This window comes from Equus caballus, chromosome 8 (genome assembly GCF_041296265.1).
Source record: "Equus caballus isolate H_3958 breed thoroughbred chromosome 8, TB-T2T, whole genome shotgun sequence".
In the NCBI taxonomy this organism is placed as follows: domain Eukaryota; kingdom Metazoa; phylum Chordata; class Mammalia; order Perissodactyla; family Equidae; genus Equus; species Equus caballus.
In genome coordinates, this window is record NC_091691.1 from 51338825 (window position 1) to 51362413 (window position 23589).

The 23589-nt window shown below is 35.9% G+C and overlaps 1 protein-coding gene and 1 long non-coding RNA gene across 2 annotated transcripts in view; both read left to right on the plus strand.

Moving 5' to 3' along the window:
• Positions 1 to 23077, plus strand: part of NDC80 (NDC80 kinetochore complex component) — a 43855-nt gene extending 20778 nt beyond the window's left edge. Inside the window, exons 11-17 of the mRNA XM_001492535.6 lie at positions 2519 to 2724; positions 7022 to 7174; positions 9613 to 9702; positions 15116 to 15208; positions 16704 to 16834; positions 18530 to 18632; positions 22659 to 23077. Coding sequence (XP_001492585.1) covers positions 2519 to 2724; positions 7022 to 7174; positions 9613 to 9702; positions 15116 to 15208; positions 16704 to 16834; positions 18530 to 18632; positions 22659 to 22796 — 914 coding nt within the window. The 3' untranslated portion in view covers positions 22797 to 23077. The remainder of the gene's footprint in view (positions 1 to 2518; positions 2725 to 7021; positions 7175 to 9612; positions 9703 to 15115; positions 15209 to 16703; positions 16835 to 18529; positions 18633 to 22658) is intronic.
• On the plus strand, positions 12056 to 14612 carry LOC138925375 (uncharacterized). Its single transcript, XR_011441440.1, has 2 exons — positions 12056 to 12171; positions 14374 to 14612. It is a non-coding gene; the product is annotated as an uncharacterized lncRNA (long non-coding RNA).
• Positions 23078 to 23589: the final 512 nt, after the last annotated feature.

Consider the following 23589-nt stretch of genomic DNA (forward strand, 5'->3'; position numbering starts at 1 on the left):
GGGACGCCTGCCACAGCATGGCTTGCCAAGTGGTGCCATGTCCACACCCAGGATCCGAACCAGCAAACCCCAGGCTGCTGAAGCAGAACGTGCTCACTTACCTACTGCACTGCCAGGCTGGCCCCATCTGCCTCTGTCTTTTGAGAACATTTATGATGGCATTTAGAGTCCACCTAGATAATCCAGGGTAATCTCATCTCAAAATACTTAATTTAATCACATCTGCCAAAACCTCTTTTCCAAATAAGGTAACGTTTACAAACTCCAGCAATTAGGACTTCACGTCTTCGGGTGGCCATTATTCAACCTACTCTACCTTCTAAGATGTTTTCAGGCACCTGGCTTTTTGAGGCCAAGCTTACCTAAGAACATCTGCTGCCTGAATAAAATATATATTCTATTCCACCTTGTAATTAATAAGCCAGATTCTTAAATCTCTGCTGACCTCAGTCTGCTATAATTGTCTTATCCTCCGTCACTACCTCAGCAGCTTATACTGATTAAAAATAAGGTGAAAAGATGCACGTACTACAATTCTTTGAAAGCAAAGGTCCAATTAAAGAAAGGTTGTTTGTATCCTAGTGTTCCTAACATTTTCATAAACACACATCAATCTTAATCATAAAACTCTGAAAATACTGTGGCGCGTGAATTGATTGATACTTCGGTGGTGCCAAAAGGAGAGGAAACGAAGGTATCTACAAATTACATAGCCCATTGGACCACAGCTTACAGAATAAAAACTATGTGGACCTACTACACTATTTTCCCACATCTTTGCCTGCTTCGGTTTTATTCTTTTAGGATTTTAAAAGCTGTATCTTTCCTACGTAGGAGTTCTATACATACTCCTTAGGATGTTTGATCTGACTTTTAGTCTATAGAATATTGATTATCTGTCAAGTCAAGGATAATAATTATCTGGGGTATTTGCTGAATCAGTTTATTTTTTTCCACATAACTCTGACTACATATATTAGATTTGCTCTAAACCAATTCTTTAAATAGTTTACACTTGGCCCCTAATGTTTGTCTCCATGATGACAAGGAAGCATAGACTCATTTCCTATTATAGCAATGTTTGTAATGCAATTAAATCAATACTTTATAATATTAATACTATATCTTCCTTACTGGTATTTAATCAAGAGAGCTTTCATACTTCCTCTATGTTTCTTGTATTTTTTTCCAGTAATTGCAAATTGAGTAGGTGAGAGAAAATACTTCAGCAATCATTTACTAGTCCAGAGCAATTTAGTTTGATTATTAGATAACTGTTAATAACAATAATTAGATAACTGTTAAACTAAGATATTTTTATTCTGAGTATTTTAACTATCTTGATTGTTTGAAGCCCTTCATAGCCAAGAGTGAATGAGACGTTTGAACTCTCTAGATATTGTACATTGTGAATTTTTTGTGCAGATTCCTGTAATAAATGTATAAAATTTTACTTAAACCAACAGTTAATTTATTTTTATTTTGAGCTCAGGTGGGAGTTTCCCAACTACAGTGCTACGAATAGGTTATGACAAAACCAAAATCTTGATCCTCTCAGCCTTTGGGATGATTCTCTTGGCCCCTTTGGTCAGCCATTAAAAATACTGTCATATTCTTTTAAGCTATGAGTCACAAAAGGTTGGAAAACACTATTCTATATAACCCCAAATATTTTAAATTTGATAGCTTTTCTTCAGTCTGCAGGTCCTTGGCTGATCATTTGCTGTTTGTATGTACCATTTTCTCTTGGTCATTCTTGATTACAAATTTTGGTAAATAGACAAAGCAAGAACCTAACCATTATGGTTGCTTAATATCTGATGAAACCACTGAAAATGTCAATGAAATAAGAATAAACTGATGTGTTTTAGTATAAATTTTTTTTTTTTAAGATTTTATTTTTTTCCTTTTTCTCCCCAAAGCCCCCCAGTACATAGTTGTATATTCTTCGTTCTGGGTCCTTGTAGTTGTGGCATGTGGGACGCTGCCTCAGCGTGGTTTGATGAGTGGTGCCATGTCTGCGCCCAGGATTTGAACCAACGAAACACTGGGCCGCCTGCAGCGGAGCGCACGAACTTAACCACTCGGCCACAGGGCCAGCCCCTAAATATTTTTATGTTTGTGAAAAACTTGTGGGTTTTCTGACTTATTGCAGAGACTCATGCAGGAGTATTAAGTGCATTTGAACTGAACATTCACAGACTTTCCCTTGAAAGTGTAACAATTCTTAATCATAATCAATATGTGTGGGACCATATTTTTTTCATGTAGCACTTTCTGAAAACCATAGCAAGCCAAAAAAGAAATAAGGTTGTAACATAAAACTTTTAATTGTATCATCTTTCAAGAATGTTATCAACAAGGTGGAATTAAACAGGATTATCTTAAAAAAGAAGAGAAAAATACACATGTACATAACTTAGAAATTCAGACATCTTTATCAACCCTGTTAAATAATGGCATCAATTTCTTTGTAGGAATTGAAGGAACTTAACAAATTTGTTTTTTTTCAATGCAGAAATAGAGTGTGAAACAATGAAACAGGAGAATACTCGACTACAAAATATTGTTGATAATCAGAAGTACTCAGTTGCAGACATTGAGAGAATAAATCATGAAAGAAATGAATTGCAGCAGACCATTAATAAATTAACCAAGGACCTGGAGGCTGAACAACAACAGTTGTGGAATGAGGAGCTAAAATATGCCAGAGGCAAAGAGGCGGTATGTCATACTATTTCCAGAGCGGCAGCTCGTCGGAGCTGACCTTTGTAGAGGTCTGTCCCAGTTAGGAGAAGCTGAGTGGGTGGAATAAATTGGCTAAGGAGATACAATTTTTTAACATTGACATTCTACTGAAACAAACTCATCCCTTTATGTCAATTAAGTAACACCCCAATTTCTCTCAATCAGATTTTAGGTGGCCTGTGTTTTCTAACAGTGAGCTCATAAATAAGCAAAAATATCTCTAAGGCCATGAAAATAACTTTCATAAATCCTGTGCCGTTTATTCTAGAAGAGGATATGTGTCATCTCTTCACTTACCTATTCACTACTCAAACACTTACTTAACATCTGCTGTGTGCCCATTGCCATGCTGGGCATAGAGGAAATAAAGATAAAAAGGCATAGACTCTCCCCTCAGGAAACTTCCAATCTAGTTGATATTTTTCTACCGTGAGATCAGACCTCTAATAGATGTTTGCACAGGGTACCAGATTTAGTGTGCATGGTGTGGGGAGATGGATGAGGTGGTTTTTAGAAAGGCTTGCTTGAAGAGATAACACCTGAACTGAATTGAGAAGAGTTAACATGGCAAGGGTAGGGGAGTCAGCAAAGAAAGAAATATATGGGAAAGCTCAGAGAGAAAATAGCATGGTACACTCTAATATAAGCTTTTCAAATGGCTGGAGCTTAATAGCAAGGGATGGGGGCACATGGCAAAAGACAAGACTCAAGAGATAAGCATAGACCAGATGATGAAGATCATTTTCATGTTTAGATGTTTAGACTTTATCCTGAAACTTCCAAGAAGCCATTAAAATTTTTAAACAGATATGATCACATTTCAGAGAAATCTCACATTTGGTAATGTGAAAAATGGGTTGGAAGGGAGCAAAACCGTCAGTTAAGGATCTGTGGCAGTGATGTGGTAGAAATTACAAGCTGAATTTAGGTAATGCTAGTGGAGATTCAAAGACATGAGTGGGTTCTGGCTACTTAGGAGGCTGAGCGAATAAGGCTTGATAAAAGAGGGGAGCAGTCAGTGTCTGGTGTGGGCCGTGGGGGAAGCAGTAGTAGCACACAGGAATAGAAGAGAAGGAGAAGTTGCCTGTCAGAAGTGGGGATAGTATGCTGGATCTGCTGTGTCCAGGGGGCATCCAAGTGAAAATAACTAATAGACTATTGTTATGTGGGGCTGGACCTCAGTATAAAATATCTGGGTTTGTAATATAGCGTTGGTAAAAATCAGTATATATTGTGATTGATATATTACAAGGCACAAGTATAGGTGAATTCACCAGGGAAGAATGCATAGGGGGAAGATAGAACTCTGAGAACACCAACATCTTGGAGTTGAGGCCTTGAAGAGAAGCCTAAAAGGAACCTGAGGACTAGCCAGAGAGATCAAGAGAATAGAAGCTAAGAGAGGAAAGAGTCAAGAAGGAATAAGCAGTGTCAAGTGCAGTAAAGGATTAAAAAGTTTCTGTCAGGGATTAAAAAGTTTCTGTCAGATTCAGTAACAGCAGTCACTAGTGACTGCATCAGAACCAAATTATTTGACTTCATTTTCATTTTTAACCAACGTTGTTGAGAAAGTGGGCTTATTGACCACACGAACTTCTAGATAATTAAAGTTTATCCTTATTTTTGTTGGCAGTCCTTTATAAATGCTCTGTGTGTCTGCCTTATTTAGCTATACGTTAATTACTCTTACTTTTCAGTGTCGCTCTCGTTAGACGTGAACTTTTTCTTAGTGCTTCGGCATAATCGTGGACATGACGTCGTGTATTCTAAAACAATGTAATAAGTTAACAGGCTGTCTAAGAACATTTTTCCCTTCAAATAGTTCCAACAATTATCTTTTCTGCTATTACATTATTTGCATTCCTAAGAAAATTTATGTAAGTTAAGACTTTCTTTTTTTAAGAAAAGGTAAGAAAGTATGTCATTCAAAAGGCTTTTTTTTTAATGGAGACAAGCTGACTGGAGAGTTTCCAAATTAAATTTTGGTTTGAAGTTCTTCACCCTAGTATTTTCAGTTAGAATGTTTGTTCATTGGTAAGTGTAGTTCTGAAATTTAAACCTCACTGAGAAAAATTTATTCTCTATCTTTTGCTCCAAAAGTAATGGGGTATTTTTGTCCTATTATTGCCAGTACTTTCCTTAGTACAGTTAAAATAAAAACAGTAGTTCAAACAAAGCAGTTGTGTTTGCCTAAGAGGGCAATACTGGTTTTTCATCCTGGTCACATTATAAAATACATTATAGGCATGGTGCAAGTAGTTTCTTAATCATTCAAGTTTTAACTTTTTTGCATTTTTAAAAGTCTGTATTTTACACACCTGAATATGTAATTGTTATAATGGAATAGACAGTTCAGTATGAGCAGTAAGCATTACCCCCTTTTATGACCCTGTTTCACCATATTTTTGCTTTGCCTTAACATCTGTACTGCCTTATCCTCCTGATCCTCTAGGTAATCTCTCTCCCTGTGTATTAAGGAGAAAAATATACACTTATAAGAAATAGCCTGTGGTGATGATCCCAAAAGACTTTGAACCTAGAATTTGGTAAACCTATTTCAGCCCTGGACTTGCCTCCACACACCAATGTGACCTCAACATGTCATCTAACCTCTCATAGCCTCAGTTTCCTTATTTATAAAATGAAGTGTGGTTAGACTAGATCCGTGAATCCAAAATAAGTTATTTCAACAGATGTTAATGACTATATTTTCTCTCTCAAGCACAGTGTGGGAAAGGGGAAATTATGAATCTCTAGACTAGGTAAACTCTGAGTTTACCTGAAGTTAGCTGTATGAATGCTATTTTTGATTGGGAGGATCAAGCTGAAAGAAGAAGATTATCTGGGAAGTAGGTAAGCAGTAGCTAATGAGGGGCCAGAGGAGGGCCATGGGCAGTGAGGAGAAAGCCTTAGAGCACTGTGTAAGAGAGTATTAAAGAATGGTAGCAGAATGCAAAAGGTCAACAGAAGCATTTCGTTCATCATCTTTTCTGGACTAATTTTTATTCCACACGCCACCTCTGACTGGTAACCTTCTGGAGCTCTATCTTGAGGTAGACATTGAGACTACATCTACACTCATCATGAAAGAGTGTGATATGTTTTCACTGTCTAAAATGGTTGTGGGAAGGGAAAATGTGCCACATATTTGCTCTCCCTGCAGTTTGGTGTGATAAAGTGCGTGGGTTTGTGAAAGCTGTTTTCATTAGGTAAATAAAATGCTAGAGAAGAACAGAAGAAACTACCCCAAGACACTTTAGTGTAACCACAAATAGACCTACATACCTTTATAGTCCCTAGAGAGCTACTTTATTACAAATTATAGTGGTCGAAATGATTTCCTGATTCACTAATAAAAAATCTTTAATATATAAGTAGTACTGCTTTTGAGAACTGATAAATTTTTGGAAATTGCAAATTATCTAAGCAAGTTCTGATGGGTGCTCTTGCCACTGCCTTCTTTCACTCAAAGTATTCCTTGTTAGGGATAAGTAGCAGCAGTGAGGAACCAAGTGTATTAAATAGAGGAAGCAGGGTGGAAATACATTGCTTAAACTCTGCAAGTTCTTTTATTTAATCAAATATTGAATATCTACTATTATAGGTGCTGGGGATGCAGCTTCTTTCATGGCCTTTACATTCAAGTAGTGGATTAAACAAATAAATAATATATGTCAGGGAGTAATAAGTGCAATGAAGAAAAATAAAGTAAGAGGATAGAGAAATTGAGGGGGCCATATGGAAAGCCTTTCTGATGCTGTAATTTGAACAGAGCCTTGAAAGAAGGAAGGAGACCAGGAAATGTTGAATATGTTGCTAAAATATTTTTATCAAAGCAGTTCAAATAACATTTTGAGACTTAAATGATTACATTTCACTTATTTTAGGTAAGTGAAATGTTTTGTTCATTGACAGAACTAAGTTTTGTTGGTGTTTGTTTCATAATTTCTCTGACACTTTAAAAAGTGAGTTTTAGTTAATACCTAAATATGGACTCTTATTCTAAACCATTTGTCAGATAATGGAAGAACAGTAGTATATTGCTTACTAATTAATTATAGTCTTAAAATTATCTTACAAATTTAGTGAGTAAAATCTTTCATTCTTTGTATTTTAAGACTGCCACCCTTACTACTAAAAAATACTAAATTACTAAACTACCAAAACATAGACACAATATAATGTTTGTGTAAAATTGCAGAAATGCTAATTGAAAATCATATGGAATGGGGCTGTTTGAATTTTTTTAACATTTCTTTTTCTCTTCTTACAGATTGAAACACAATTAGCAGAGTATCACAAATTGGCTAGAAAATTAAAACTTATTCCTAAGGGTGCTGAGAATTCCAAAGGTTATGACTTTGAAATTAAGTTTAATCCTGAAGCTGGAGCCAACTGCCTTGTCAAATACCGAGCTCAAGTTTATGTAAGTAATCACGAATACTTCAGAAGGTTTATAAATGGTGTGATGGATGTCTGGTTCATATACTTGTAAGTAAGAGTTTTAAATTGTAGCATGTCCGTAACTCAGGACTAAACATAGAAATACAACACTGAAACTTTTTATCTCCTTTCTTCTTGGTAGTAGAAATCTTCTCTCTATTGTACCTTATTCTTTAAATTACAAAGCCTTTTATTCCTCTCTACCTAACTTTATTCGACTATCCAGTAAAAAAATTGATTACATATAAAATAGACACCAGGATTATAAAGACAACAATGACCTGACCTTTGCTGTCAAGTTGCTACCGGTCCCCTCAGGGGAGAAAAACATAAATAAATAAATGCTATGTGCATGCTTTATTAGAACACTTTCCAAGGTGTGGTTACAAGAGCAATTCTTTCCAGAACTGAGAGAAAAGTCTCCACAGAGATGGTGAACCTGGGACAGAATCTCAAAAGGTGAAGTATTTGTGGGGGTGGTCTGTGGAAAAGAGTCAGGCACAAGGACACACATGAAGGCGTGAAATATAATGGGGCATTTAGTAACACTAGCAGTCAATGATGAGAAATCTACACTAATTTTTAGATATGGTCAAGAATGTAATTTGGGGAGGAAAATTTTTAAATTGCTCTTTTGCAACTTCTTATTCACAGATTTTAGTGTTTTAGTGGCTCCCCAGAAATGTCAGTTTTCAAAATACTGAGTTTTTGAATGGAAGAATGTCAATTTAAGTCTAAAGCTGTGCATTTTTCCCTTGAGAATGATTCATCCATTCAGTAAATTATTTATTGAGTACATACAATATCCCATACCAGCTGTGCGCTCGAGATAAAATACCCAGAACGATATGGTCCCAACTTTCCCAAAGATTGCAATTTATTAGTGGACAGACTTTGATTAAATAAAGTTAGACTCATTTTCAATATTAAAAAAATGCATTCAGTAAACAGTTAGTCTTTTGCTGAATTGTTTCTCTAACAGTAGCTAGCTGGGAAGGCAGGTAGATGGATGGGCAGGCAGGCAGGCAGATAGAGTTTGCTCACAACTATTTTAAATAGTTTGACATGACTGGTGCGAGGAAATAATTACCTAATTCAAATCACTATAGGAAAGATTACCCAGTGCAAAAAGAATACATATGCTCAGAAAATAAGGAAATTTTTTCTTTGATATTTGGAAATAGTTTTACGTAATAATAGAACAATAAAACTAGAAATATCATCAAGAAGGTGCAACCCCAACTGTTATAAGTCGTATTTGGAAGAAGTTCTTAAAGAGATTAAAGAAGCCATTGCATCTTTCAAAAAAAGAGCAGCCAAAATTAAAACTCAGCAATAACTTCCAAAGACCTACTGAAAACATAGTAATATACAGGGTTTCCTTTTGGAGTGATGAAAGTGTTTTGGAACTAGAGGTGATGATTACACAACGTTGTGAATGTGCTAAATACCACTGAATTGTACACTTTAAAACAGTTAATTTTAAGTTAAATTCATTTTAACTTAATTATTTCAGTTTAACTCATTTTAAAGTATGTTTCACCTCATTAAAAAAAATAGTATAAAGCAATGAAGTACTGTGTTGAAATAAAATCAGTAGAATAGAGGGTAAACATAAGAAATACAAGCGGCTAAGAGCTTCCAGGTTGGTAAACACATGAGATACAGGGAAAACGGCATGCCCAGAGAGCATGGAAGCTCTGCACCCCTTCCCAAATTTCTTGCCCTATGCACCTCTTCCATCTGGCTGTTCCTAAGTTATGCCCTTATTTAAATAAACTGATAAACATTTGCCTCTTCTGGCCCCCCACCTTGCTTTATTCATGGAACAACGCACCCCAGCAATCTCTCTGCAGTAGTGTGTCAAGATCTTCCTCATTCCTTGTGTAGCCTCAGAGTCCTCCATTGTATGGCTTATTCAACCAGTCCCTGTTGATGGACATATGCCATGTTTCATGTCTTTTGTTACTACAATAGAGTTAAAATGAATAGCAAAAAGAAGAAGAAGAAATACAAACAGATAATTTTAAGAGTAAACAGTTGAAAAGGACTAAAAGAAAAATGATGCATCTGGAAAACATAGCATAAAAATACAATCTACATATAAATTGTTTTTGAGAAAGATACTACATTAAACTAAGTGTACTTATAAAATGTTTAAATAATAGCAGTGAATTTCCAGAATAGATAAGGAAATCTAGAATTTTGCAGGTATTCAAAACCAGAAGGAAGTTACACACTGTAGTTATAAAAATTACATTCAATATTAGTTTTATTTTCTTATTGATGGTGTATTAATTTAGATTAAAAACATCATGGCTTCACTTTTTTTCTCCAAAAGTGGTTCCTCCTATCATGAAGCATGATAGAAATTTTGTAATTCCATGTGTCATGTAACCCACATTCCTGTGTATTTTATAGGTACCACTCAAGGAACTCCTGAATGAAACTGAAGAAGAAATTAATAAAGCTTTAAATAAAAAAATGGGGCTAGAGGATACCTTAGAACAAGTAAGTAACAAAATGTAGAGTCACTAAAAGCAAAAATAAGATTTTTAAAACTTAAAATTAGGGCCAGCCCTGGTGGCCTAGTCATTAAGTTCGGCGCACTCCACTTCAGTGGCCTGGGTTCGGGGCCTGGGCGCAGACCTATACCGCTTGTCTGTCAGTGGCCATGCTATGGTGGTGGCTCACATACAAAAAGAGGAAGATTGGCAGTGGATGTTAGCTCAGGGCAAATCTTTCTCAGCAAAAAAAGGAAAAAAACTTGAATGTGATTTGTGATTTCTGATTGCTAAGAAATGAATTTTTAATAAAATATGAAAAATGAGAGTTGATTATACCCTTGACTTAGAAGCATTTGAAGTAATTTTTTAAGTAACTTAAATTTCCTAGGCTTCACATATCATTGATGACAAAGAGATATGAAACTGAGTACATTTCCCTTTTTTTAATGGAGAATTGCCTCTAACTTGAGATAATTTAATAATAGTCTTCTTTATACTAAAAGGGATTTGAGGTAGCTACTTTAAAGTAGGTATGTATCATTTGGGGTTAGAGACTAACTAGCTTTGATAGATAAGGAGATTTTTGTTTACCAAGTTTTTCATTCTGAACCATGGAATTCAGGAGAACTCAAATTTAAATGCCTCTAGAACTCTATTTCCAAAAGTGGTGTACAGAAAGTTCCTGCTTCTGAAATACTTGAAACATAACATCACCAATATCCCTGAGAGAGAACACTACTACTGTATTCAGTAACCTTCAGAGTAAACATTGTTATAGTAGATTAAGAAAAGTTAAGAAGCTATTTCTCAGATGCAAACAAAAGGCATTGTTTACATAACACCAAACAATTAAAGGAAACCCTAGTTAATTGAACTCTTCAAGAACTATTGTGTTCTGGCTAACAGATTTCAAGATACAGTAGTCCCCTCTTACCCATAGGAGATTCATTCCAAGACCCCCATCAGATGCCTGAAACCGGATATTACTGAACTCTATATGTGTTCTTTCCTATACATACCTGTGATAAAGTTTAATTTATAAATTAGGCACAGTAAGAGATTAACAACAGTAACTAATAATGGAACAGAACAATTATAACAATATACTGTAATAAAAGTTATTATGGGTCTTAGCAACCCCAGCATACGATTTTTTTTTTTTTTCTTAGCAAGTTGAGAACTTTCACCATTTCTCTTAAAGGAAGCACTTTATGGCTTCTTGGGCATAGTCAAATTACCGGCATCACTACTCTCACACTTTGGGGACCTTACTAAGTAAACTAAGAGTTATTTGAACACAAGCACTGTGATACTGCAACAGTCAATCCAGTAGCCAAGACAGCTACTAAGTGACTGACTGGCGGGCAGAGTATACAGTGTGGATACACTGGACAAAGGGATGGTACACATTCCAGGTGGGACTGGGTTGAGTGGCGCAAGATTTCATCACGCTACTCAGAGTAGTATGTAATTAAAAACTTATGAATTGTTTATTTCTGGAATTTTCCATTTATTATTTTTGAACCCCAGTTGACCACAGATAACTGAAACTGGGGAAAGTAAAACCACAGGGAGAGGGGACTACTGTATTTTGGTAAGCTCACAGTGTTGGCATTTTGAAGAATACGTTCGAGGGCCACAAGACTAGAGACCCACAATTAAGAGATTTAACAATATCCTAAGCAGTCAGTGGTAAGGACCCAAACCAAGGCTATTGAAGTAAAGATAGAGAAAAGAGGTTTAAAGATTGAAACAACATAATTTAGTGGTCCATTTGGATGTGAAAGTTAAGGAAAAGAGAGAAATTAAGAATGTCCAGTATCCACGTTTGGTATGTGGTATTAAAGGAAAATTGTTCATGACACTTGTTAAAGGCAGTAAGGCAGACTTTATTCAAGGGGGGCTACTACAATGGAGTTTTGTAATAGTTGAGAGAAATTGGGCTTAACTATAAATACAACAAAGAAAAATGAGAATTTATAGCCAAGAAGCAGGATGGGGATCAGTGGATGGAAAATTACTGAGAGCAAACATCAGGGATAAGGGGAGATTCTGGCTAAACTAACTTAACAGAGTTCTTGCTGAAGGAGGCCAAGGTGGTCAGACATCAGCTGGGGGTTGGTGGAGGATGAGGAACTTGATCAGATATTGAAGATGGGGGATTCTGCTTAAACTGACTTAGCAGGATTCTTGCTAAAATCGGACAATACAGAGACAAACACGGAAGCCCAAAAGTCAGCCTAGTTGAGAAGAGCGTTCAGGAGAGCCTGAGTAGTTTGGTCAACAAGAGAGTCTTTGTCAGTGGCGATGTTCTAGAACCTTGATAAGGAATACAAGAGAATGGTATAGAAGAGAGAATTCCAGAGTGGGATATGCTAAATTTCAAGTCTCTGGGACGTCTACTGGAGAATGTCCAGTAGACAGTTGGAGTTTGGAAATATACAGATATAGATGGATATTTCTTACCATGCAGGTAATTAAAGCCAAGAGATCGCCCAGGTGTGAGAGTGAGAGAGAGCTCTCCCAAGTGAGCAAATGAGAATATGGCCAAGATCAGAATCCTGGGAGAACACTGATATCCAAAGTACAAGCAGAGAAAGAGAAGCCCATAAGGAAGAGTTAGAAGGAACTCCCAAGACTTAAAGAGAAAACCAGGAGTTTCCATGGTCTTAGAAACCAAGGAAGGGGATTTCAGAAGGGAGGGATTAGCAACTGGAAATGTTACCCAGATGACATATAAAATTAAGGCTGGAAGGTACTCATTGACTTTAACAAGTAAGATGTTACTGGTGACATTTGCAAAAGCAATTTTATGACGCAGAGGAGCCAGAAGGCATATCACTGTGGATTGAAGTTTGAAGGGTAGAAGAGGAAGATACTATGCTATGAATAGGCTGCTCTTCGTGGACTACTACACATTAGACTGTTACACGTGTTTGAGTCTAAGGAAAAGAGGAGATGGAACAGTAGTTAGAAAGTGGTATATGGGAAAAGTTTCTATCTTTTGTGGTTTTGCTTTGGGTTTTTTTTTTTTTTTATCAGGGAGAGGCTTTGGTTTTAAAGACAAGAGAGTGAGTTCAAGGGAAAGAGGGAAAAGTTAGGAGCAAAAGGGGTTGATGGATTTGAATGTGATCGGTGAAGAAATATGAAGGCACGAGATCCAGAGAATTGCTGGAGGGGTACTTCTCTTTGTGAGGAAAGTGGGTGCCCTGCATCCTGATACCGACTGGAAGGAATGAGGAAAGATCTCTTACAAATATGTCGGTTGTGTCGCAACAGGAGAAAATCCTCTTTCTTCTCTTCTTGATTTCTTATAGCTGAACTAGTAATAAAACTGACACAAGGCCAGATTAACACCCCAGTTTAATACGTATGTATTGGAGATCATAAAGAAGTGATGCTCAGAGAGTGAACAAAGTAGGCAGTATATATATCTTTTATGCAAAGAAAGAGTAAATTTGTGAAGAATTGACAGAACAAAGAAACTTAAGTTTGGGGTATGAAATTAGGAATTTAAGCAGAGTTTAGGTTTGAGGTAGTAAATTAGCAAGGTTGGTTTATGCAGGTTTCTCGGCCCTGAGTCACCTAGCTCTGGTGATAAGGATGCAGGGAGAGCGCCTTTCACAGGGGAGGTTTCTTTCCTGCTTCATGGGGCACAGCGACAGGAGGGTCAGAATGCCCTTTCTGCATTCTAAGGTATCTCATCTCAGGTAACTTTAGTTCAATATAATATGTTATTGTGGGATATTTTGAATTAGCCTGCGCTGGGCTCCAACAGTTGGTCAGAGGCGAGAAGTGATGGAATTCCAGTCTAGTGGCTTCTGTCTTCTTAATGATAGAAGGAAAAAAATCATCTAATTAAAGTAATTAATGATATCTTCTTTGCTTATAAGCATCTTGGGAGCTCTTTATTGAATGAATGGATGAAAAAGATACTGGAGGAAGTATGCCAAATATTAATAGTGATTCCTTTGGGCTGCAGAATTATTGGTGATTGTTGTTTTCTTTAATTTTTCCCCTATTGACCACAATGGAAATGTGTATTTTTGTAATCAGGGGAAACTTTAATTAATTGATGAAACTTTAGTAAAGCTGACGTGGAAGGTAGAAGCTGCTCAGAGATAAGTAAACATAATTTTGACAAACCGTGAGGGCCTGATGGAAGTTCCGGTTATTTGGGTGTCCATTGGTCTTATTGCAGATGAATTTAATGAAACAACTTGTTTAACTTATTAGTTACTTCAGAAGTAACATATCGTTATATTGGAAGCAAAGTTTATAGCTTCAATGACTCTAGTCTTTAAAATAATTTGACAGGCAGGTGGTAGAGAAAAAGTCCTTGGAGTTAGAACATCTGGTTTTGAGTTCTGGGCATATGCTAGCTGCATGATCCTGAGTAAATAGCATTCTTTCCAACCTACTCCTCTTGCTTGTAAAATAGGAAAGGAACATCCCTTACAAGGGACTTTTTATGATTAAATAAGAAGTATATGCAAATTTCTTTAATAAATGTAATCATTTTACCATTCTCTTTTGCCAAATAACATTAGCTTTACTAAATTTTTCCCAAAACATGTATATATAATTTTTTTTAATTTCACGTAAGTGTAGAATATCCTTTTAAAGAAAGATGTCGGCTTATTGATACATTTTAACTATTTTCTGTTTCCTGCAGGAAATATATTCCTCTTGGTATAGCTGAAAAACATTGTATTAATTACTGGTATCAACTGCTATCAGCACTTGTCAACAGGAAATGAACTTTAGAAACACTTTTTTTCTTCAGTTTTGGTTTCAACATATCTTAAAGCTCAAGCTTTAACAAGATGAAATGTGCTTATTTTATTACTCTTTGGAAGAACGCATTGAGTGTAACCAGTTAGCAAACATTATCCAATAAAATCAGTATGAGTAGTTCTGTTTAACATCCCAGAAAGTGAACACACAAATGGAAAGCTAGATAACCAACTAAAGTCTAAGTAAAGCTAGACTTCAAAATAGAAAGCAAAAACAATTTATGTTTATTAATAAATATAAAAATATTAATAGTATCTGTAATATTTAAATAATATTTAATAATAATATATATAAGAGCTTAAAAAGCACTCCCACAGCTACTAGCGGAAAAACGGATTTTGGTATCCTTGTTTTACTGAGACTTAAGCCAGACTTGATTCTTAACTAATGCCCTACTATACCACTCTGCATTTAAACATTATACATTAAAATAACATGTTTCCTTGAGATTAACTCCTCTTAGGGAGATAATAAATTTCTTGGACAAATGATAGGTGAGAGTCCAAAAGGATCACAAGAAATACAATAGTTCAGTTAGTTGATTGATAATATAAAAGTTCTTTATTAAAAATTTTTTGATGTACAGTTATGATTTCTAAACCAAAGTTTTATTCCTCAAGTTAAATACAATGATAACTGAAAGCAGGAGAAGTGTAAGATCTCTGAAAGAAGAAGTTCAAAAGCTGGATGATCTTTACCAACAAAAAGTTAAGGTAAGAACTTTGCCACCGTTTGTATAGGTTAGCGAAAGCTGTCATAAATTGATTGACTAGGCATCTGTTCTGACATCGAACTGAAATTTTTAAACTATATCTTACAACTTGTGTTTTAGTTTAGTTTCTCTTCCAAAGTTTATTGTAAGGAGTTATTTTATTTTGTTCTTTTAAAGAACTTTTTTCTGGAATTAGGCTATTTCACCACAGTGCGTGTTTTCTGTCCCATTGATATTTTATGCTTGCACATGTGATTCAGTATCCTTGGAAGACCAAAACTTGTTGTAAACGTAATCTCTTCCACCTTTTAATAGAGATTTAGTATTAAGTACTCCTAAAGGTTGAACCCCAATAAGGCCTTTTAATACACATGATTGCCCATAGTCATTGCAAACTGACTATCCTGGCCAAATTCCAAAGACCACTTTCATGAAATCTAGAATATGAGAGCCAGCCCAGTGACACAGGGGTTAAGTTTGCATGTTCCACTTTGGCGGCCCAGGGTTCACTGGTTCGGATTCTGGGTGTGGACCTACACACCACTTGGGAAGCCATGTTGTGGCAGGCATCCCAGATATAAAGTAGAGGAAGATGGGCATGGATGTTAGCTCAGGGCCAGTCCTTCTTCAGCAAAAAAAGAGGAGGATTGGCAGCAGATGTTAGCTCAGGGCTAATCTGCCTCAAAAAAAAAAAATTCTAGAATATGGGTAAAATAATTGGATTCATTCCCCACCACCTCTACCCCACCTTCTGGCCAGCATTTTTCTTAGGGAAGTACTCAGATGACTGTGCATTGCCACTTATACAATTTATATGAAACTTTAAACCACACCAAAATTTTTTACATAGTTACACGAACCAACTATCAGAAATTAAAAACTTTTGACCCATATTGTGTTTAGGACCTATACATTTTTTTAAGCAGTGTGAAATTTTTAGAAAATACACCACAATAATATGATCTATATCTGAAATATGAGGCATTTGGTAATCATTTTGATTTTTCATATGTCCTCCGTGACAATACACTTAAGTTTATTCTCTAAAGCACTTAAGTGAAAGACTATCATATTTCATTTTGAGGAACCTAAGAAGTGATGAATTTGGGCTACTTTGCCTGTACATAGTTAATGCATATGTGAAATAATGGTAATATGAAAGGCATCCACATTTTGACCTATATAAAAGGCTTCTTATATGCTCATGGAAAAAAATTAAATCAGGGTATCATAAAATTTCCTACAGTACAGACTTGAAAATACTGCTGAATGAATTCTCTACAGGCTTATTGAAAAGGTCACATTTATGTTTACAGTATAAAATTCCCAAGGGAGCAGTGTAAAGTCTCTTACATGTAAAGGATTAATCATCCTGAGAATACAGATGATGATGCAACCTGATTTTTTATAAATGCTTTACATAAATTTTTTAAATCTACCTGGAATATATAGAATGTGAATATGAAAAAATCATAACTGTGACTTTATCCTGCTAGGAAGCTGAGGAAGAGGACAAAAAATGTGCCAATGAGCTGGAATCCTTGGAGAAACACAAGCACCTGCTAGAAAGTGCTGTTAATGAGGGCCTCAGTGAAGCTATGAATGAATTAGATGCTATTCAGCGGGAGTAAGTTCATCTCGCCAAGATTTATTTTTATTTTCAGATTAATTATTTAACATTTCTATAAAACTAGATTATGTTTATTTGCTTTATATTATAGAGCTATTTAGGGGAGAGGGAGTGGTGAATATAACTTAAGCAGAGCAGCTTATAATTTGAGATACTTTGCCTAGAAAAATGCATTCCGCTACCATTATGGCTATTGTCCCCTAAGGAATCATTCATTTTTAGATCTATTTAATAAATGACTTTGAATCCCTGAAAACAACATAAAATTCCAAATCAGTTCAAATATCTGGCTATTTGTTAGTAAATTCTAACAGAATTCCACTAAGTGTTAATAAACTCCACTGAGTTCATATTTTTAAGATACATTTTCTAGAAATTATGTATATTATTTAGTAAACTATAATTATGCTATAAATTATACAGTCTCCTATAACACAACCTGTGCCTTCGTAATAATCACAACACCATGCAAAATCATGCAATAAAAATCAGAGGACTGAAGCACAACACTCAGAAACTCTGTCAGTGGCACACACAAACAAAAGGTGGGAACCTAATAAAAATCTTAGCACAATTGTACACATGTTAAATGATTAAGAAATACATAAATGCTATAATAAATATGACACTTTACCTACAAAAGACCTGAAGTTTGCCAGGGGGAGTGGGCATTCAAAGGGTTGCAGCTTGTGAATTATTGAGAAGCGGTGGAAGGAGGGTTATCTGTATCAGATGGGAAGTTGTCACACCAGATGTGGATGCACGTGGCTCATCACACTGGCAATGAACTGAGGGAGCTGGTGCACTTTTGAGGTATGTGCATACATATTTTGTATTTTGTGTATTCCTTTGCATCTGGATTCAGATGAGTGCAGTTTTTGGCATTCACATAGTGTTTCTCAAGGAGGAAATAGGCTTAAGCAGATGCAGAATTTGCATTATGCTCCAATTTCTACCTAGTATATCAATCCAGTTGGAAAAAATACACAGTGCCAAACAAGCATTATAGCAGAACTGACTGTATTTTACGTAACATTTCTTAGAAGTTCTTCATTATTAAATTATACATTGTCAAGTTTTTCCTTTAGGTTTCCCTTTTATTTTAAAACTCACATAGGAAAAATTTTAGCCACACTGTGTAATATTAAAATATACTTTTTTTTAAGTCTTAGGTGGCCCTCAAATAAAAAAATCTTACTTTGTGGTTGGAAATACAACTCTTAAAAAAAAACTCACACCTCTTCATTTCCTTAGTTGTAACCTAGGGATGAAAAACTCACTTGAAAGGTTTTTTTGGCTTGCCCTTTTTTTGCTTTGAATTTGAATTTGAATGTCTAAAGGTAAGACTTCTACTCCCCCATTCAAATGTATTTAATGTCTTGCCCCTGAAAGCATTTAGGTTTACAATTCCTTTGGAGACTCAGGTAAGACTATTTGTTCCCAACCTTTGTATGTTAAAGCATGAGTTCTTGGTGTTCTTTTGTTTTGTTGCTTGCAAAGGATCTTTGAAAATGTTTTTATTTCTGTTTTAATGGTTGAGAAGTGGCCTTCTCTGAATTATACATAGAGCAGGGAACACATATACCAATCAGAGTCTGGTTTTATTGAATATGAAAAGGAGACGTGAGCTAACTAGAACTGATATATTAGGTTTTTTTCTAGACAACTCAAACAAGAGTTTTTATTCTACAGATACCAACTTGTTGTACAGACCACAACTGAAGAAAGACGAAAAGTGGGAAATAACTTGCAGCGTCTTTTAGAGATGGTTGCTACACATGTAGGGTCTGTGGAGGTAAGTATGTGAAGGTCTTTCCTACATTCTGAGAAAGCTTTCTAAAACGTTGATGTATTTCTGTTTTGTTTCCGTAGAAATTAAATGATAAATGTTATTTATATGGAAAATTTGATCTAGTAAAAATTTATCAGAAGATCCTGTCTAGTAGTGTGGTAAGGCGACACTCGTGCATTTTATAAAGTAATCTGTTTTGTTCACATAAACAACATTAAATGATATTTTAAGAATAAAGAATTTCTAAAATATGAAGTTTACTTATGTCCACCTTTCACGTACCTTGAAAGTTCAACAATGAAACTGTTCCTCTAACCTGTACACAGCCCAAGAGTCAAGATAAATTGCTAAACTCTAAAATTCCTGGGTAATTTATCAGGTGACAGTGTATTTCCATCTGTGAATGACTGAAGGAAAAAAACTCATATCACATTAATAGACCTCCATTTATTGATAGTAGAGCATGTGATAGCCTACTTACCCCGTCTCTCCTGAAAGACATTGAATGGCTGCTTTCTTGCTTGCCATTGTTCTTCTATGCTTGGTAGTAAGAACTAAAGGAAATGTCCTAGGGGCCAGCCCAGTGGCACAGTGGTTAAGTTCGCATATTCCAGTTCGGCAGCCCAGAGTTCACCGGTTCGGATCCTGGGTACACACATGGCACCCCTTGTCAAGCCATGCTGTGGTAGGTGTCCCACATATAAAGGAGAGGAAGATGGGCACAGATGTTAGCTCAGGGCCAGTCTTCCTCATCAAAAAGAGGAGGATTGGCAGCAGATGTTAGCTCAGGGCTAATCTTCCTCAAAAAAAAGAAAAAAAAGAAAGTTCTAGATGCTTCATCAGAAAACCTGGGTTCTACCCACTTCTTCCTAATTCAACCACTTAGTGGCTCTATAACCTTTCATGGATCCTTTTTCAACCAGTATTCATCTGAACCACAGACCAGAAAATTATTCAAGTGATTACTTTCTCATTCTCCCAAGGATGGTGTATAGTAGTTCCATCCTAACTGCATAAGAGAAATGTTCGTTCATAACATACAGTGGTTGGCTTAGATTGAGAAAGTCTGCTTGTGTGTATCATTTTACTTCTTTTGGTCTTCACTTTCTTCATCTGAAAAATGAGAAGAATGTACTAAATCATTGCCAACTTCCTTTGCACCTCTATCTATTATCTGTAACTGTCAGTGTGACCTCAGTGTTAATCCAGTAGTGAGTTATCACTAGGGATTTATGTGAAAAGTAGCCACAGCTGTTAAAATTTTAATCAGTTAATATAAACTTAGGTTTGAAACTCTAATGATAGATTACTATTACTTTTTAGTTACTTTGTGTGTAACTAAATGTTCACTGTTCAAAAAGATTAGACCAAATTCAACAAACATTTATTGAGCACTTACTTTGCACTATGCAAAATTCACAGTTGGTCTGTAAAGTATGGAAGAAGCATAGAAAGTCAGCTGATCATCATTAAAACCTAATGGTGGGAAATTTTACAAGTAATGAAATTGGACTAAGGAAAACAGGAATTTGGATCTAATGGTATCTTTAGATGGTATATTTTTCCTATGGGACAAAGTGTTTCTTTGAGCAGTTCCTGATTGGAGCCCCATACAGGTCCTATATGTGGTTGATGTTCTAGGCCAGGGGACAGCAAACTGCAGCCTACAGGCCAAATTGTGCCCACAGCATGGTTTTGTAAATAAAGTTTTATTGGAACATTGCCACTTCATTCAGTTATCTATGGCTGCTTCTCCACTGCAATGGCAGGGTTGAGCAGTCGCAACAAAGACTGTCTGGCTCGCAAAATCTAAAATATTTTTTACTTGGCCCTTTACAGAAAAAGATTGCTGAATCCTGTTCTGAACTCCTACCTCCCTGATGGGCACAGACGCTTTTTTTTTTGGTGTGTTTAGATGTGCCAAAAATTATTATAAAGCTGTAATTAACACATTGTAGTATTGATGCATACAAACCAATCTCTGATTAAGAGTCCAGAAATGAATGCATGAACATAGACAGGAAACTGATAGGTGAGAGAGGTGGTATTGCAAAATAGTGGGTAAAATGAATTGTTGAATTAATAGAGTTGGTTTCCTACCTTAAACCCAAGACAGAAATCAGTTCCAAATGGATTGAGAAATCGATGTGAGGCTAAATTTTTAACTTTTAGAAGAATTATGAGACTATCTTTATGTCTTAAAAATTGTAAAGAGGTTCTTAAATTAGACACAAAAAGTACAAAGCACAAGATAAATTATTTATAAATTCAGCTTTATTAAAATTAAGATCTCTACATCAAAAGACATGGAGAGTGGAAAGACAAGCCACAAAAATGATAAAAGATATTTTTAAAACAACTCAAAAAGGATTAACATCCAGATATATAATGACCTCCAAAAAATAAATACGGAAAGTGGGCAAAGGACTCAACTGAGGAGTTTCACAAAGAGCCCATGTGGCAAATAAACATATGAAAAGATATACCATTACCTACCCTTAAGAAATTGGCAAAAAAAAAATAACCTTTTATAATAATAAATGCTAACAAGGATGTAGAGAGATGGGCGTTCTCATTTATACTGCTGGGGTTGTAAATTGATGTGACAATTTTAGAAAGCAATTTGGCAATCCCTAATACTATGCAGTTCCACTCTAGGTATTTGAAGAGATTTTTACATTGTGTACTAGAGTACTGTACTGGGTTGAATAGTATCCCCCAGGAATTCATAGTATGACCTTATATGGAAATAAAGTCTTTGTGGGTGTAATTAGTTAAGATGAGGTCACACTTGATTAAGGTAGGCCCTAAATCCAGTGACTGGTATCCTTGTAAGAAGGCCATGTGAAGATGGAGGGAGAAATTAGAGTGACGCAGCTGTAAGGAAGGAGTGCCGAGGATTGCTGGGAACTGCCAGAAGCTGGGAAGAGGCAAGGAAGAGTTCTTTCCTAGAGCGTTCAGAGAGAACATAGCCCTGCCAACATCTTGGTGTTGGACTTCTGGCCTCCAGAACTGTGAGGGAATAAATTTCTGTTGTTTTAAGCCACCCAGTTTGTTGTAATTTGTTACAGTATAATATTTGAAATAGTAAAAGAGCAAATACCTGGTGTACTAGTTTCCTATTGCTGCTGTAACGAATTACCAGTTTATGGCTTAAAGCAACACAGAAGTCTAAAATGGGCCCTTTGGGCTGTAATCCTAGAGGCTCTAGGGGGGAATCCATTTCCTTGCCTTTTTCACCTTCTAGTGGCCACCTACAGTCCTTGGCTTGTGGCCTGTTCCTCCATCTTCAAAGCAACAGCATACAGCATCTTCTATCCTCTCTGACCTCTCTTCTGTCCTTATATCTTCTCTGACTCTCACTGCTGTTTCTCTCTTACAAGAACCCTTGTGATTACATTTGATCAGGATAATGCAAAATAATCTCCTTTTCTCAAGATCCTTAACTTAATCACACCTGCAAAGTTCCTTTTGCTTTGTAAGATAACATGCTCACAGGTTCTGCGGATTAGGACATGGATATCTTTGGTGAGGCTGGTACTCAGCCTACCGCACCTAGGAACCAACAAAAATTCATTAACAGTAAAAGGGATAAGTAAATGTTGATATATTCATTCAATAGAATATTATATAGCAGTACATGAATAAACTATAGCTATATGTATTGTGAAAGAATCTTAAAATAGTGGATAAAAAATGTCATAGAACATTGTATTTAATATTCAGTAAATATGAAGGTTAAAAACAAGGATTGCTAAACTAGTATATAGTATAGAGATACATACATATATATCTATCTTTATGTGTGTGGTAAAAGTATAAAGAAAAGCACTGTTCAGGAGAGTGGTTGTCTCTGGGGAGAAAAGAGAAGGGGATATGATCAGGAAAGGGCCCAAATAGGTGGATACAAGAGTATTCCTTTTATTCCTGTTCCTACAAATGCTTCAGTCTTGTTTGTAAATTTCACAATCAAGCACTTCAAAAGAAATTAATGTTTTCACCTTAACAATTGCTAATTGTTTCCACTAGAAACATCTGGAGGAGCAACTTGCTAAAGTTGATAGAGAGTTTGAAGAATACATGTCTGAAGATCTCTTGGAAAATATTAGAGAGATTGGAGACAAGTATAAGAAGAAAGCTGCTCTACTTAAGTCTTCTGATGAATAAAGATAAAATGTGGATTATGTAAGCAAGAACTTTATTAACAGTGTAAATTTTGAAAAATCCTTTGTAGATTTGAAAAATCTCTAACATCCTATTCCCCTCTTTACAATGAAGTCTCATGACCACGTCTTCCCAAGTTTGTGAAATATTTTTATATCTTTTATAAATATAGTTAATTAAAGTATGTATATCCTGAAATTATGATAACTTGTTCGATTGTTGTCTTTAGATGTGAAAGACCATTTATATTGTGTTCCCAGAGTTAATAAAATTGTGTCAGTAAAGTGTGTTTCTCCCCTGATTTCTCTGCCTAACTTCAGATGGTTAGAAGATTGGTATTTCAGTCTAAAGCAGGAGTCAGCAAACCAACTGTGGGCCAAAACCAATCACACGCATTCATCGACATACCATCTATGACTATTTTCACACCACAATAGAGAGTTTAATATATGCGACAGAGACCAGATGGCCCCAAAGCCAAAAATGTATACTGTCTGGCCCTTTACAGAAAAAGTTTGCCAATCCCAGGTATAAACTATACAAAGGTTGGTAGTGTCCAACTGAAAAACTTTGACTCTGAACATGTAGTCTAACCCACTCTTTACCCAGAGCCAAAAAGCTAAAGTTATTTCTGGCTTCATGCCATCTTCATTTTGAAATAAGAATCAGAAGAAATAGTAAAATAATCTAGTTCAACCCCCTCATTTTAGGGATGAGAATTCAATCCTAGAGATGTTCTGATTTACCTCAGGTCACATCTCTCAGTAGTGATAGAAGCCACACTGGAACTTACTTG